Source organism: Aythya ferina (genome assembly GCF_964211825.1).
Source record: "Aythya ferina genome assembly, chromosome: 39".
Lineage (NCBI taxonomy): Eukaryota > Metazoa > Chordata > Aves > Anseriformes > Anatidae > Aythya > Aythya ferina.
This window is the reverse complement of record NC_140336.1, coordinates 323,692-338,008: the sequence shown is the minus strand read 5'-3', so window position 1 is coordinate 338,008 and position 14,317 is coordinate 323,692. Positions and strand designations below refer to the sequence as shown.

Genomic DNA, 14,317 nt, shown 5'->3' with positions numbered 1-14,317 from the left:
TATAGGGGATCCTAGGGGGTGGGCTCCAGGGCAGCACCCCCAGGTGCTATAGAAGCCCCCCAAGACCCTATAGGGCTCCCATTTGTGCTATAGGAGCCACCAGAGACCCCGTAAAATTCCTATGGGGCTATAGGAGCCCCCCTAGGCTCTATAGGAGCCCCCTGAGGCCCTACAGAGCTCCTCGTTACAATAAAAGCCCCCATAGATCCTATAGGAGAACCCTACAATTGTATAGGGCTCCTGCAGTTACTATAGGAGCCCTTGTAGGCTCTATAGGAGCCCTCAGAGACCCCACTGGGCTCTCCCAGGCACTACAGGAACCCCCTCAGACGCAATAGGGCCCCTGTGGGCACTATAGGAGCGCCTATAAGCTCTATAGGAGTCCCCTGAAACCCCACTGAACTTCTCCAGGTTGTGTGAGAGCTTCCTGAGACCCTATAGAGCTCCTACAGTTACAGTACGGGCCTCCATAGGCTCTACAGGAGTCCCCCCAGACCCCACAAGACTTCTCCAGACCGTATAGGAGCCCCCTGAGCCCCTACAGAGCTCCAATTGGTACAATAGGAGCCCCCATAGGCCCTACAGGAGCTCCTGGAGGCCCTATACAGCCCCTACGGTTCCTATAGGAGCCTCCACAGGCCGTAAAGGAGCCTCTGTAGGCCCTACAGGAGCCCCAGAGGCCCTATAGCAGCTCCCTGAGGCCCTATAGAGCCCCCACAGTTCCTGTAAGAGCCCCCCGAAGCCCTATACAGCCCCTATGGTCTCTATAGGAGCCCCTAGAGACCCTATACAGTCCCTACAGTTCCTATAGGTGCCCCCCGAGGCCCTATACAGCCCCCATGGTTCCCATAGGAGCCCCCTGAGACCCCACACGGCTCCCCCAGGCCCTACAGAGCCCCTCCGGCTCCTACAGGGCCCCCATAGACCCCACAGGCCCCCCGCGCCCCCTCCAGGCCTCCCGCGGTCGCCATGGAAACCTCCCCCCCCCACCCGGAAGCGCCGCGCGGGCGCGGCCCCGCCCCCCTTGCCGGAAGTCCCCGCCCCCCACCCCCCTTACCGGAAGTCCCCGCCCCTCCCTGCCCCCGGTGGCGGCGGCCGCGCGCGCCCCCTGGCGGCGCCACCGGGCACGGCGCCCCCCCTTACCCCCCCCCCCCCCCGTTTTTAACGGTTTTAACGGGGGGGGGGCCCTGGGGGGGGGGGCCGGGACCCCCGGGGGCGCCTCCCGGTGCTGCGAACCGGGGAGGGGAGGGGGTACCGGGCCCCACCCGGCTGCGTTTGGGACCCCCGGGGCGGGGCTGAGCCCCCCCGGGGCCGCTTTGGGACCCCCGGGAGCGCCCCGAGACCCCCGGGGGGGCTTCAGGCCCCCCCCCCGGTGATCCAAATCCCCCCCGGTGCCCCCCCCGGTTCCCGTTACCGGCCCCAGCACCGGGACGTGGCGGGGGGGGGGGCACCGGGGGCTGGGCCTGGCCCCACAGAGCCGGGTCCGGACCCCCCCGAGCCCCCCCTTTCCCCCCCCGGTGCCCCCCGGTCCCCTCCCGGTTCCCCCCCCCTCTCCCCGCTCCCCCATCCCCCCCTCCCCGTGTCCCCGCCCGCCGGGGCCCCTCCCCCTCCCCCCCTTCCCCTCCCCCCCCCTTTCCCCTCCCCCTCCGCTGCCGCAGCCGCCGCCGCCGCCGCCACCGGGAACCGAGGCCGGGGGGGAAAAAAAACGAGGGGGGGGGGGGCACGGAAAAAAAAGGGGGGGGGGGCGAGGAAACCGGGGCCGGGGGGGCTCGTGGGGGCCGCACCGGGGGTGTTTTGGGTGGGGGGGGGGGGCCCCGCGTGGCCCCTCTCACATGACGCCGCTGTTTGGCCCCGTGATCGCGGAACCGGGGGGGGGGGGAAAAAGGGAGAAAGGGGGAGGGGGGGGGGGGGGGGAAAAAAAAAAAAGGGGGGGGGGGAGCTCCCCCGGGGGCCCCCCCCCTCGTTTAGCGCCCCCCCCCTGCGCCGCCGGGCCCCCCCCCCGCAGAGAGCGCGCGGAGAGGGAAGAGGACGGAAGCGGAGCCCCCCCCCCCCCCCAAAAACCCCCCCGTTAATTTTTGGGGGATCCCCCCCCTTTTTAGGGACACCCCCCTTTTAGGGACACCCCCACCCAATTTTTGGGGACCCCCCCTTTTTGGGGACCCCTCCCATTTTGGGGGGTACCCTCCCATTTTTGGGGACCCCCCCTTTTTTAGGGACCCCCCCTTTTAGGGTCTCCCCCCTTTTAGGGGATTCCCCCCCCACTTTAAGACCCCCCCCTTTTAGGACCCCCCCCCTTTAGGACCCCTCCCCTTTTTAGGGTCTCCCCCCCACTTTCGGGTCCCCCCCCCTTTAGGATCCCCCTTTTAGAGCCCCCCCCCTTTTAGGGTCACCCCCTCCCTTTTAGAACCCCCCCCTTTTTAGGGTCCCCCCTCGCATTTGGGGTTTCCTCCCTTTTTTTGGGGTCCCCCCATTTTTGGGGTTCTTCCCCTTTTTGGGACCCTCCCTCCTTTTTTGGGTTCCCCTTCTTTTTGGGGGGTTCCCTTTCTTTTTTGGGGGCTTTTCTCCCATTTTTGGGGTCGTTTCCAACCCCCCCCCACCCACGTTTTTGGGGTCGCCCCCCCTGGTTTTGGGGTTCCCCCCCCCATGGACATGCTCGACCCCGGGTTGGACACAGCCGCCGCCTCCGCTGCCCCCAGGTGAGGGGGGGGCAAATATTGGGGGGGGGGGGGCAAATATGGGGGGCAGAGGGGGGAGTTTGGGGGGGCCCAAAGGGGTGCTTTGGGGGGGGGGTTTATTTGGGGGGGGACTTTTGGGGGGCCTTTTTGGGGGAGGTATTTTGGGGGCCCCTTTTGGGGGGGTTCTTTTTGGGGGGAGGATTTGGGGGGGTCGTTTTTGGGGGGCTTTTCTGGGGGGTCTTTTTTTTGGGGGTCTTTTTGGGGTGGAATTTGGGGGGGTACTTTTGGGGGGAGTCCCCTTTTGGGGAGTATTTTGGGGGGGTCTTTTGGAGGGGAGGATTTGGGGGGTCTTTTTTGGGGGGTCTTTTTGGGGTGGAATTTGGAGGGGGCTTTTCTGGGGGGTCGTTTTTTGGGGGGGGTCTTTTTGGGGGAGTGTCTTGGGGGGTCCCTTTTGGAGGGGGTTATTTGGGGGGTTCCTTTTGGGGGAAGGATTTGGGGGGGGCTTTTTGGGGGGATTTTGGGGGGGTTCATCCCCACCTCGTGCTGCAGCCACGAGAAGAGCCAAGAGGCCGAGGAAGGCGTCGACCTGCAGGAGGGTGAGTTAATTGGGGGGGGCTAATTAGAGGGGGGTTAATTATTGGGGAGGGGGCGGTTAATTATGAGGGGGGGGCAAACTGGGGTCCCAGATAATGGGGGGGGGCAGGAATTTGGGGTTCCCCCAAACTTTGGGTTGGGGCTGAGGAATTTGGAGGTGTTTCTAGGAGTTGGGGGGGGGTCTCGGGATTTTTTTTTTTGGGGGGGGTCCCCCAGGATGTGGCTCCCTGCAGGGGAGGGGGCGCGGGCGAGGAGGGGGCCGTGGCCATCGCCAGCGTCCCGGTGCCCGGGGGGGCCTTCGCCGACGCCGGGCTCCAGTACCAGTTCCGCACCGAGAGCAACGGAGGGCAGGTGGGCGGGGGGGGCACGGGGGGGACACGGGGGGGGGTATGGGGGGGGTTATGGGGTCGGGGGGGGGCACAGGGGGGGTACAGGGGGTCATGGGGAGGGGGGATGGGGTCAGGTAAGGGGGGTTGGGGGGGGCTTAAGGGGGGGTTATGGGGGGGTTTATGGGGTGGGGGGGTCTCAGGGGTGTTGAGGGGGGTCTTGGGTGGGGGTCATAAATTGGGGGGGGGCAGGGGGGGCCTCAAGGGGGATTGGGGGGATCCTAAGGGTGCTTGGGGGGGTCTAAGGGAGTTTGGGGGGTGCTGGGGGGGCACCTGGGGGCGTTGGGGGGGTTTTGGGGTGGGGGGGTCACAGAGGTGCCAATGGGGATTTTTTTGGGGGGGGGGGGCAGGATTTAGGGCGCTGGGGGCGCCGAGCGCCACGCCTGGAAGCTTCAGGGAGCACTGGGGGGGGGTTATATTTATAGGGGAGCTGTCCCGTGACCCCCCCCAAAAAAAATAACGCCCCTCCCAAAAAAAATAACGCCCCCCCCCCCCAGGTGACGTACCGCGTGGTGCAGGTGACCGAGGCGCCCATCGATGGCCCCGAGGGCGCCGCCGTCAGCGTCGTCTCCACCTTCGCCGGCGCCCCCCAGGCCGTGGCCCAGGTTTGGGAGGGGGGGGGCAACATTTTGGGGAGGGGGGGGCACATTTTGGGGGGGGGCAGCACCCTGGGGGGCACCCAGGGGGGTCAGGAAGGGGTGGGGGGAGGCGGTGGTACCTGGGGGAACCCCCTTGTGGGGGCACCCAAAGGATTTGGGGGAGGGTCCCCGTGTCTGGGGGGGGCTTTTTTTTTGGGGGGGGGGGGTCTCGTGGCCCCCCCCTCACTGCAGGTCCCCAGGCCGTGATCCAGAACCCCTTCAGCAACGGGGGCAGCCCCGGGGGCGAGGGGGGCGCCGAGGGACGTTTCGCCTGGGGGGGGGACGGCGCCGTGTCCGTGCAGGCCGACCCCGCGCTGGCACAGGCTGGAGGTCAGGGGGGGCCCCAAAATTTGGGGGGGGTCCACAGTATGGGGGGGGCTCAATATCGGGGGAGGGCCTAAAATGCACGGGGGGGATGCTAAAATGGGGAGGGGGAGGTAAAAGGGGGAGGTTAAAAGGGGGGGGGTTAAATGGGGGGGCTCAGGGGGTTGGGGGGGGTTGGGTGATTGGGGGGGGTCCCCAAAATGGGGGGGGTGCCCTGGAATGGGGGGGGAGCCTAAAAGGGGGGGGGGGCCTATAATGGGGGGAGGTAAAGGGGGGGTGGCCATAAAAGGGGGGAGGTTAAAAAGAAAAAGGGGGGGGTAAAGGGTGGGGGGGGGGGCCAGGGGGTTGGGGGGGGTGAAGGAAATGGGGGGGGACAAAAAAGGGGGGGATTGACCCCAAAAAGTAATGGGGGGGGGACACCGGGATGGGGGGGAGGACCCCAAAAAAAGGGGCTGGGATGGGGAGGGGGGTTCCAGGGGGGGTCACCCCTTTTTGGGGGGGGTCACCCTTTGGAGGGGGGGGTCCCCAAACCGTGTGTGTCCCCCCCCCAGGGCAGTTCTACGTGATGATGACCCCCCAGGACGTGCTGCAGCCGGGGGCTCAGCGCAGCATCGCCCCCCGCGGCCACCCCTACTCCCCGTGAGTGCGACCCCCCCCACCTTGTATTTTATTGTGTGGGGGGGGTCTCTATCGCGATATGTCACGATATATCGTGTCCTATCGCGACGTGCCCCCCCCCCCAATTTCTCTGCAGGAAGATGGACGGCACGAGGGTGCCGCGGGACGAGCGGCGCCGGGCGCAGCACAACGAGGGTGAGCCCCCCCCCCACCTTGGGACCCCCCCCCAAAATGTGGGACACCCCCCCCCACCTCAAGACCCCCCCCCCGTGCTGCAAGGCATGCTGGGGGTGTAGTTTATGGGGATGGGGGGTGGTTTATTGGGGGGAGATCATTTTGGGGGGGTCATTTATTTTGGGGGGAGGTAGTTTATTCAGGGGAGGTGTAATTTATCCGGGGGGGGCACAGGGCACGCTGGGGGGGGCGGCACAATGCATCATGGGAGTTGTAGTTCATCTGGGATGTGTTTTGGGGTCGCAATGCACCGGGGGGGATTTTGGGGATCTGGGGGCTCGGTTTGTGCCCCCCCCCCGACCCCATGTCCCCCCCCCAGTGGAGCGGCGGCGGCGGGACAAGATCAACAACTGGATCGTGCAGCTCTCCAAAATCATCCCCGACTGCAACGCCGACAACAGCAAAACGGGGGCGGTGAGGGACGGGGGGGCCTGGGGAGGGGGGCAGGGGGGGGTTGGGGTTCCCTGGAGGGGCTTTTGGGGGTCCCGGGGGTGTTTGGGGTTCCCTGGGGGGCTTTTAGGGGTCCCTAGGGGGCTGGTTGGGGTCCCTGGGTGTGTGTTTGGGGTCTCCCCAAGGTTTTTTGGGGTTTCGCCAGGGTTTTTGGGATGTCTCCAGGAGTTTTGGGGTTTCCCCAAGGCTTTTGGGGTCCCTGGGGGACTCTGTGGGGTCTCTGGTGGGTTTGAGGGCTCCCTGGGGGGATGTTTGGGGTCCCTGGGTGGGTTTTTGGGCTCTCCCCAGGGATTTGGGGATCTCCTAATGGCTTTTGGGGTCCCTGGGTGGGTGTTTGTGCTCCCCCGGTATTTTCGGATCCCCTGGGGGTATTTTGGGGGGTCTCTCACCCCCCCTGCCCCCCCCAGAGCAAGGGGGGGATCCTGTCCAAGGCGTGTGACTACGTGCGGGAGCTGCGCCAGAGCAACCAGCGCCTGCAGGAGGCCTTCAAGGAGGCCGAGCGGCTGCAGATGGACAACGACCTCCTCCGCCAGCAGGCAGGCCCCGCCCCCATACCTTAGCCACGCCCCCGGACACGCCCCCTTAGCCTTTAGCCCCGCCCCTTGCCTCTAAGCCCCGCCCCCCGTGTCCCCACCCCACCCTGTCCTGCCCCTGGGCTGGGGTCTCCTGGCCCTGGCCACGCCCACGGTGCTCCAGGACACGCCCACACCCCTGCTGACCACGCCCACTTTGCTCATAGCCACGCCTATCTCTCAGGCCCACCCCCAGGTTCCCTCCCCATTGGTTAGTGCACAGCGGGCAGCGCCCCCACCTGCTTTGAAGCCACGCCCCCTCCCCTGGCCACACCTCCACCCCCAGAGGGATGAATGGGAAGCCACGCCCCTACCGAATGTGACCACGCCCCAGTGCCCAAGCCCCGCCCCCTTCCTAAGCCCCGCCCCTCCAGGCCATCCCCTATGGACTGCAGCATCCCCATGGGGGGGGAGGGATGCTTTGGACCCCGCCCCCTGCGCCATGGCCACGCCCACTCACACGAGACCACGCCCATTGTGGCCACGCCCCCACATGAGGCCACGCCCACTGACCACGCCCCCTTGCCCCCCCAGGTGGAGGAGCTGCAGAGCGAGAACGCGGTGCTGCGCGCCCAGCTGCAGCAGCGGGGGCTGGAGGGGGGGCCCGAGGGGGGGCCCCAGTGACCCCCCCGGGACCCCCCCCCCATGGGGAACCCCCCTGGGGTCACCCCCCCCTCGGGGACACCCCCACCCTGCGGGGAAACCCCCCCAGGGCCCCGGGGAGGGGTCTCGGGGGGCTGCCCCCCCCCTCCCCCTCCGTGGGGCTGCCCCCCCCTCCTCAGGGCCCCCCCCCCCCCCACTTTGGGGCTGTCGCACCCCAAATCCAGCAAAAAGCCACAAAACCGCCCCCCCCCCAACCCCGTGCCCCCCCCCCAGGCTGATTCTGGGGCAAAACCCTGCAATTTTGGGCAAACCTGGGGGGGGGGATGCTTACCCCTTCCCCCCCCAGCCCCAAGCACTTCCCCAGCCCCAAAATCTGCCCCCCCCATCAAAATACCCTGGCTTGTCCCCCTCCCCACCCCGTGCAAGTTTGTAATTAACGTTATTGTAATTAATTATTATTTTTTATTCCCGGGCGGGGGAGGGGCGGCCCCCCCTGCGGTTTTTTAGAGCCTCTTTTGGGGAATTTCTGTGCTTTTCGGGGGCGGGAGGAGGGGGGGGGGGGGGAATCGCCGCAGGGAGGGGCTGGGGGGGGATGGGAGGAAAAAAAAAAAAAAACAAAAAAATGCACAAAAAGGAAGGAAAAAAAAGAGCAACATAGGAAAAAAAAAAAACCTGCCCTGGGTGTGTTTTGGGAAGGAGGGGGGCGGGGGGGGGGCGGGGGGGGGCGGGGGGGGGACACCCACGGGTGGCCTTGGTGGGACCCCCCCCCCCCCCGCCAGCCTGTCGCCACCCGTGGCGCAACGGCACCGGCGTCACCGGGGGGGGGGGCGGGGGGGGGGGGCACAGCCGTCACCGGTGTCACCCCCGGGGGGGGTGGGGGGGACACGGTGGCGCCTGGTGTCATCATCACCCCCCTGCCCCCCCCCACGATAACTGTCAGCCCCCCCAGTTCCCTCCCCACGTCCTTGGTGTCCCCAAAGGGTCCCCATTGACCCCCCCGTGCCCCCCCCCATTTCCCAAACGCCCCCCCCGTGTCCCCATTGCCCCCCCAATGTCCCCCCCATGGCCCCCATCACCCCCCCATGTCCCTACTTCCCCCCCCCCAGCATCTCCCAAACGCCCCCCTTGTCCCCATTGCCCCCCTTAGTGTCCCCCAAACGCCCCCCCCAGGTCCCCATTGCCCCCCAAATGTCCCCCCCGTGCCCCCATCACCCCCCCATGTCCCCACTTCCCCCCCCAGCATCTCCCAAATGCCCCCCCCGTGTCCCCATGGCCCCTCCTTGTCCCCCCCCACGTCCCAAATGCCCCCCCATGTCCCCATCACCCCCCAATGCCCCCCCAGTGTCCCCCAAACGACCCCCCCATGTCACTCAGCCCCCCCCACATGTCCCCAATGCCCCCCCAATGTCTCCATCACCCCCCAATGCCCCCCCCGTGTCCCCATCACCCCCCCATTTCCCCAATGCCCCCCCAGTGTCCCCCAAACGCCCCCCCCATGCCCCCCATGCCCCATCACCCCCCAAACGCCCCCCCCATGTCCCCAATATCGCCCCCCCGTGTCCCCATTGCTCCCCCAACGTCCCCCCCATGTCCCCAATTTCCCCCCCCCAGCATCCCCCAATGTCCCCCCCGTGTCCCCAATGCCCCCCCCATCCCCCAGTGCCCCCCCCCCAGTGCCCCCCCCGTGTCCCTGCGGCGGCGCCTGCCGGTCTGCCCCGGGGGTGACCTCGGGGAGGGGTCAGGGGACAGCAAACAGCGCCCGGCGGCCCCCTGCCAGCCCCCGGGGGGGGGTCCCCAACCTCCAGACCCCCCCCCCCCGGACCTCCCCACCTTCCCCTTTTTGGGTGGGCGGCGGGGGAGCCGTATCCAACCCCCCCCCCCAAAAAAAAAGGGGAAAAAGCCCCAAATTTGGCAGCTTTCCACCCAAAATCGGTCCTTCCCCCCCCCCCAGCAACACCTCCCGGAAAGGTTCCCGGGGGGGGGCTGCCCCCTTCCGGGAAGGGGGGGGGGGGCCGGGGGGGGGCATAAATTGGGGCTGGAGCCGGGGGTCCCCCCCAGAGCACGATGAGGGCGGCGGGGACGGCGCTGGTGGTGCTGCTGCTGCTGGGCCTGGGCTGCGCGGTGAGGGGGGGGCACACGGGGGGGGGGCAAGGGATTGGGGGGGACCCCAAGAATTGGGGGGGGATCTGGGTATGGGGGGGCAACCCAAGAACTGGGGGGCCCAGGTGTGAAGGAGGGGGGGGGAAGGGGTGGGGGGGGGGCTCTAAAAATTTGGGGTGGGGGCACCCAGGGGTGGGGGGGGCTCCTAGGGTTGGGGAGGGGGCACAAGAATTGGGGGGAGACAAGATTTGAGGGGGGAGACAAAAATTGGGGGGGGACAGGAATTGGGGGTCCCAGATATTGGGGGGGGAGCAAGGGTTTGGGGGGGCTCTCCAAGATTTTGGGGGGTGGAATTAGGTATGGGGGGGCACGAATTTTTTGGGGGGGCACAGATATTGGGTGGGGGGAGCGAGGAATTGGGGCACCCAACATTTTTTTTTGGGGGGGGGTCCAACTTGTGGGGGGGAACCCCATTGTAAAGGGGAGGGGGGGATAAATGGGGGGGGGGGCGAAATGGGGATGGGGGGGCTCGGAAATTTGGGGATCCAACGTGGGGGGGGGGCACGGGGCAGCTCCTGACTCTGTGCCCCCCCCCTTTCCCCCCCCTCCAGGCCCTGCTGCCCCCCCTGGAGCCGACGGCGCTGGAGCATCAGCGGGGGGGGGACCCCGCAGAAGCGTGGGGAGGGGGCTCAGAAATCATCGGGGGGGGGCACCCCCACACCCAGCCCCCCCCCCGCCGCCGCCCCCCCCGGCACAGCTCCCACTTCCCGCTCTGCTCCTACTGCTGCAACTGCTGCCGCAACCGGGGCTGCGGCCTCTGCTGCCGAACCTGAGCCCCCCCCCGGGACCCCCCCCGCCGGGGGCAGCACCCAAGGGACCCCCCCAGCACCCCCCCAGCCCCCCCCCTCCCCCGGGCACCGTATTTATTGCCCCGTGCTGTACATAGGCTGTTTGGTACCGAGAATAAAAGGGGTTTTCTACAGCTCTGGGGGGGTGTTCTGTTATTTGGGGGGGGGGGGAAATTTGTGGGGGGGGTCTTGGGGGTGGAGGGTACTAAAATGGAAGGGGGGCAGCGTGGGGGGGGGAGGAGGCAAGGGGTGGAGGGGTTGGGGGGGGGATTCCAAAATTGGGGGGGGGGGGCTCCAAAATGGGGGGTGGGCAATAATGGGAATGGGGGGGGGAACCTCCCGAAGGGGGGGGCACCAAAATTTGGGGGAGGGGGTAGCAGAGGTGGGGGGGGGGGGCAGGACTCCAGGGGTGGAGGAGGGGGTGGGGGAGGACTCCAAAATTTTTTTTTCGGGGGGGAGCTCCAAAATGGGGGGTGGGCAATAATGGGGGGGAAATCCCGGGGGGGGAGGTGCACCAAAATTTGGGGCGGAGGTTGCGGGGGGGGGGGGCAAAATATTGGGGGCGGAACCAAATGTGGGCGGAACCAAGGTGCGGGGAGCGCGTTTCGGGGGGGACCAATGTGAGGGACGGACCCGCTGGGGCCCGGGGCCGCGACCCCTCCACCGCCCCCCTTCCGCCCCTCGTCACGTGCCGGGGCGCCCCCGCCCCCCGTCCGGCCTCTGATTGGTCCGCGGCGAGGCCGGGGGCGGGGCCTGAGCCGCGATGGCGCCGCTGCGGGTGCTGGTGGGGTGAAGCGGGTCATCGACTTCGCCGTCAAGGTGCGGGGCGGGGCCGGGCCGGAACCGAAACGCGGCGGGGGCGGCGGCCGGGGGGGGGCCCCGGGAGGGGACGGACCGCGGGGGGGCCGCGGGGCTCGGGGCCGGGCCGAGAGCCTCAGGCTTCGGGTTTAGGCCTCAGGGCAAGGCCTCGGGCTCCGTGTCCAGGCCTCAGGCTCCGTCTCTAGGCCTTGGTTCAAGGCCTCAGGCCTCGAGTTTAGGCCTCAGGCCTCAGGTCATGGCCTCAGGCCCCATTTCTAGGCCTCGGGTCAAGGCCTCAGGCTTCATTCTTAGGCCTCAGGCTTCGTGCCTAGGGCTTGGGCTTTGAGTGTGGGCCTCAGGCTTCAAGTCAAGGCCTCGTGGTTGTCTCTAGGCCTTGGTTCAAGGCCTCAGGCCTTGGGTTTAGGCCTCAGGCTTCCGATTTAGGCCCCAAACTTCATGTCTAGGCCTCAGGTCAAGGCCTTGGGTCTTGGGTCAAGGTCTCAGGCCTTGGATTTAGGTCTCAGGCCTCAGGTCAAGGCCTCAGGCTCCAGGTCAAGGCCTCAGGCCTAGGCCGGAGGCTTCGGGCCCAGGCCCGTAGACCCCAGGCCCCGTCGCCACGGCCGCCGCTCCCCCCGCCCGCAGGTGCGGGTGCTGCCGGGCGGGCAGGGGGTGCAGACGGAGGGGGTGAAGCACTCGCTCAACCCCTTCTGCGAGATCGCCCTGGAGGAGGCCGTGAGGCTCAAGGAGCGCGGGGCGGCCGCCGAGGTCATCGCTGTCAGCGTGGGGCCGCCTGCCAACCAGGTGAGGACGACCCCAAATGTCCCCCCCCAGTCCCCAATGTCCCCCCACGGCGCTGAGCCCTCCCCCGTCCCCGCAGGAGACGCTGCGCACGGCGCTGGCCATGGGGGCCGACCGGGCGGTGCTGGCCCAGGTGGCCGCGGGGGCGCAGGTGGGGCCGCGGGAGGTGGCCACCGTGCTGGCGGCGCTGGCCAAGAGCAACAAGGCCGACCTGGTGCTGCTGGGCAAGCAGGTGGGGGCGCGGGGGGGGGCTATGGGGGGCTTTGGGGGAGTTATAGGGGGATACAGGGGGGTTTGGGGTGGTTATAGGTGGGCTGGGGAGTCTTGTGGGGGCTATAGGGAGGCTGCGGGGGGGTTATAGGGGGCTATGGGGGGTATGGGGGCTATGGGGGGGTTATGGGGGGCTGGGGGGTCTTGTGGGGGCTACAGGGGGGCTTTGGGGGGGTTGTAGGGGGCTACGGGGGGCTTTGGAGGAGTTATAGGGGGGGTGGGTGGACTTGTGGGGGCTTTGGGGGTGTTATAGGGGGGCTTTCTGGGGTTATAGGGGGCTGGGGGATCTTTTGGGGGCTCTAGGGGCCTTTGGGGGGACTATAGGGTTCCTGGAAGGGTTTGGGGCCCTATAGGATCCATAGGGGATCTGGAAGGGTTTGGAGGTCCCGTAGAACCCCCATAATGTCTGTGGGGATCCCGGATGGGTGGCTGATCCCATAGGGATCCCGGCAGGCTTTGGGTCCCCCCCAGCCCTATAGACCTCCCCCCTTTTCCCCCCCCAGGCCATCGACGATGACTGCAACCAGACGGGGCAGATGGTGGCGGCGCTGCTCGACTGGCCCCAGGTAAGGCCCTAAAACCCCCTAAAAACCCCCCAAAAACCCCCCAAAAACCCCGGGGGGGGCTTCCCCTAATTCCTGCCCCCCCCCAGGGCACGTTTGCCTCGCGGGTGGAGCTGGAGGAGGGGGCGCTGCGGGTGCAGCGGGAGGTGGACGGGGGCCTGGAGACGCTGCGCCTGCGCCTGCCCGCCGTGGTCACCGCTGACCTGCGGCTCAACGAGCCCCGCTACGCCACGCTGCCCAACATCATGGTGGGGGGGGGGTTATGGGGTGGGGGGGGGGGTATGGGGTGTGAGGGGGGGGTTATGGGGGCAGGGGGGGGGTTATGGGGGCGTGGGGGGGCAGTGGGAGGGGGCCTAGAGGGGATTTGGGGGGAGAAATGGGGGCAGAAGGGGGGAGAAATGGAGGAATTGGGGAGAAATGGGGGGCAAATTGGGGATGGGGGGGGGAATGGGGGGTTTAATGGGGCGGGGGGGGGGCCGTAATGGGGTGTGTGGGGGGGTTATGGGGCAGGGGGGGTAGTGGGAGGGGGAGAAATGGGGGCAGAAGGGGGGAGAAATGGGGGATTGGGGATAAGGGGGGGCTTGGGGGGGGGAAATGGGTGGATTATGGGATCGGGGGGGGTGCTGGGGGTCTCCCCCCCAATTAATTACCCCCCCAATTAATTAATGATGTAATTCTCCCCCCAGAAAGCCAAGAAGAAGCCCCTGCAGGTGGTGCCGGCCGAGGAGCTGGGGGGGGCGCCGAGCCCCCGGCTGCGGGTGCTGGGGGTGGCCGAGCCCCCCGGGCGCCAGGGGGGGCGCGGGTCCCCGACGTCCCCGCGCTGGTGGCGCAGCTGCGCCAGGCCGGATGCATTTAGGGGGGGCCCCCCAAAAAAAATAATAATGGGGGGGGTCCCAGTGCCCCCCCCGGTGCCTTTGTGCCCCCCCGACCTCAAAAAGGAGGGGGGGGCAATAAAACCCTATAAAAATCCCAGTGAAAACCCCAAATTGCTGCTCCTGGGCCCCCCCCCAGAAAAAAATAATGGGGGGGGGGGGGGCAAAAAATAACGGGGGGGACGGGGGGGGCCCAGCGCCTCCCCCACAACCTCCCCGGTGCCTTCCGGCCCCCCCCCGGCCCCAAAAAGGGGGGGGGGTGCAATAAAACACTATAAAAACCCCAAATGGCTGCTGCTGTGGGGCCCCCCCAGAAAAAAATTTTTCCAGTCGTTTTTTTGCTGCTTTTTGGCGGTTTTATTGGAAAACGGCGCCGAAAAACCCAAAAAGAGCAAAAACTGGGGCCGGGGGGGGAGCAGGGGAAGTCGGGGGACCAGTTTGGTACTGGGAGGCTCCCAGTATGACCCAGTGGGGCCCAGTTCCTTACTGGGGGGCTCCCAGTAGAGCCCAGTTTGGCACTGGGGGGCCCCAGAGGGTCCCAGTTTGGCACTGGGGGTCCTAGAGGGTCCCAGTATGACCCAGTAGAACCCAGTTTGGCACTGGGGGGGTCCCAGTTTGGTACTGGGAGGGCCCCAGAGGGTCCCAGTATGACCCAGTGGGGCCCAGCTCCTTACTGGGGGGCTCCCAGTAGGGCCCGGTTTGGTACTGGGGGGCCCCCAGTAGAGCCCAATTTGATACTGGGGGGGCTCCCAGTTTGTCCCAGTGGCTCCCAGTTCGGCCCCGCCCCGCGGCCGTGGAAGACGATGCCGATTTTTTGACTGGGGGGGGGGGGACACAGACACACATGGGGGGGGGGGGAGGGGCACAGTTGACGCCCGGTCGCGCTGTGACGTCACGGTGACGTCACCGCCTTCGCTCACAGTGTTGGGGGTCGCGGGGGGGGGGGGTTAATTGGGGGGGGGGGATTTGTTTTG

The 14,317-nt window shown here is 67.3% G+C and overlaps 2 protein-coding genes across 2 annotated transcripts; both read left to right on the top strand.

Annotated features, from left to right (window-relative positions):
- The first annotated feature begins 2,373 nt into the window (after positions 1-2,373).
- On the top strand, positions 2,374-7,559 carry USF2 (upstream transcription factor 2, c-fos interacting). Its single transcript, XM_084502425.1, is given in 11 exon segments — positions 2,374-2,696; positions 3,225-3,271; positions 3,503-3,511; positions 3,514-3,620; positions 4,153-4,260; positions 4,494-4,623; positions 5,169-5,256; positions 5,372-5,430; positions 5,789-5,883; positions 6,327-6,455; positions 7,026-7,559. Coding segments are annotated over 11 exon segments (915 nt in total). The 5' UTR covers positions 2,374-2,643; the 3' UTR covers positions 7,116-7,559.
- Positions 7,560-10,805: 3,246 nt separating this feature from the next.
- Positions 10,806-13,492, top strand: ETFB (electron transfer flavoprotein subunit beta; the record flags this gene model as incomplete). Its single annotated transcript, XM_084502429.1, is given in 8 exon segments — positions 10,806-10,824; positions 10,827-10,861; positions 11,483-11,641; positions 11,718-11,870; positions 12,412-12,474; positions 12,561-12,719; positions 13,158-13,257; positions 13,260-13,492. Coding segments are annotated over 8 exon segments (756 nt in total). The 3' UTR covers positions 13,328-13,492.
- Positions 13,493-14,317: the final 825 nt, after the last annotated feature.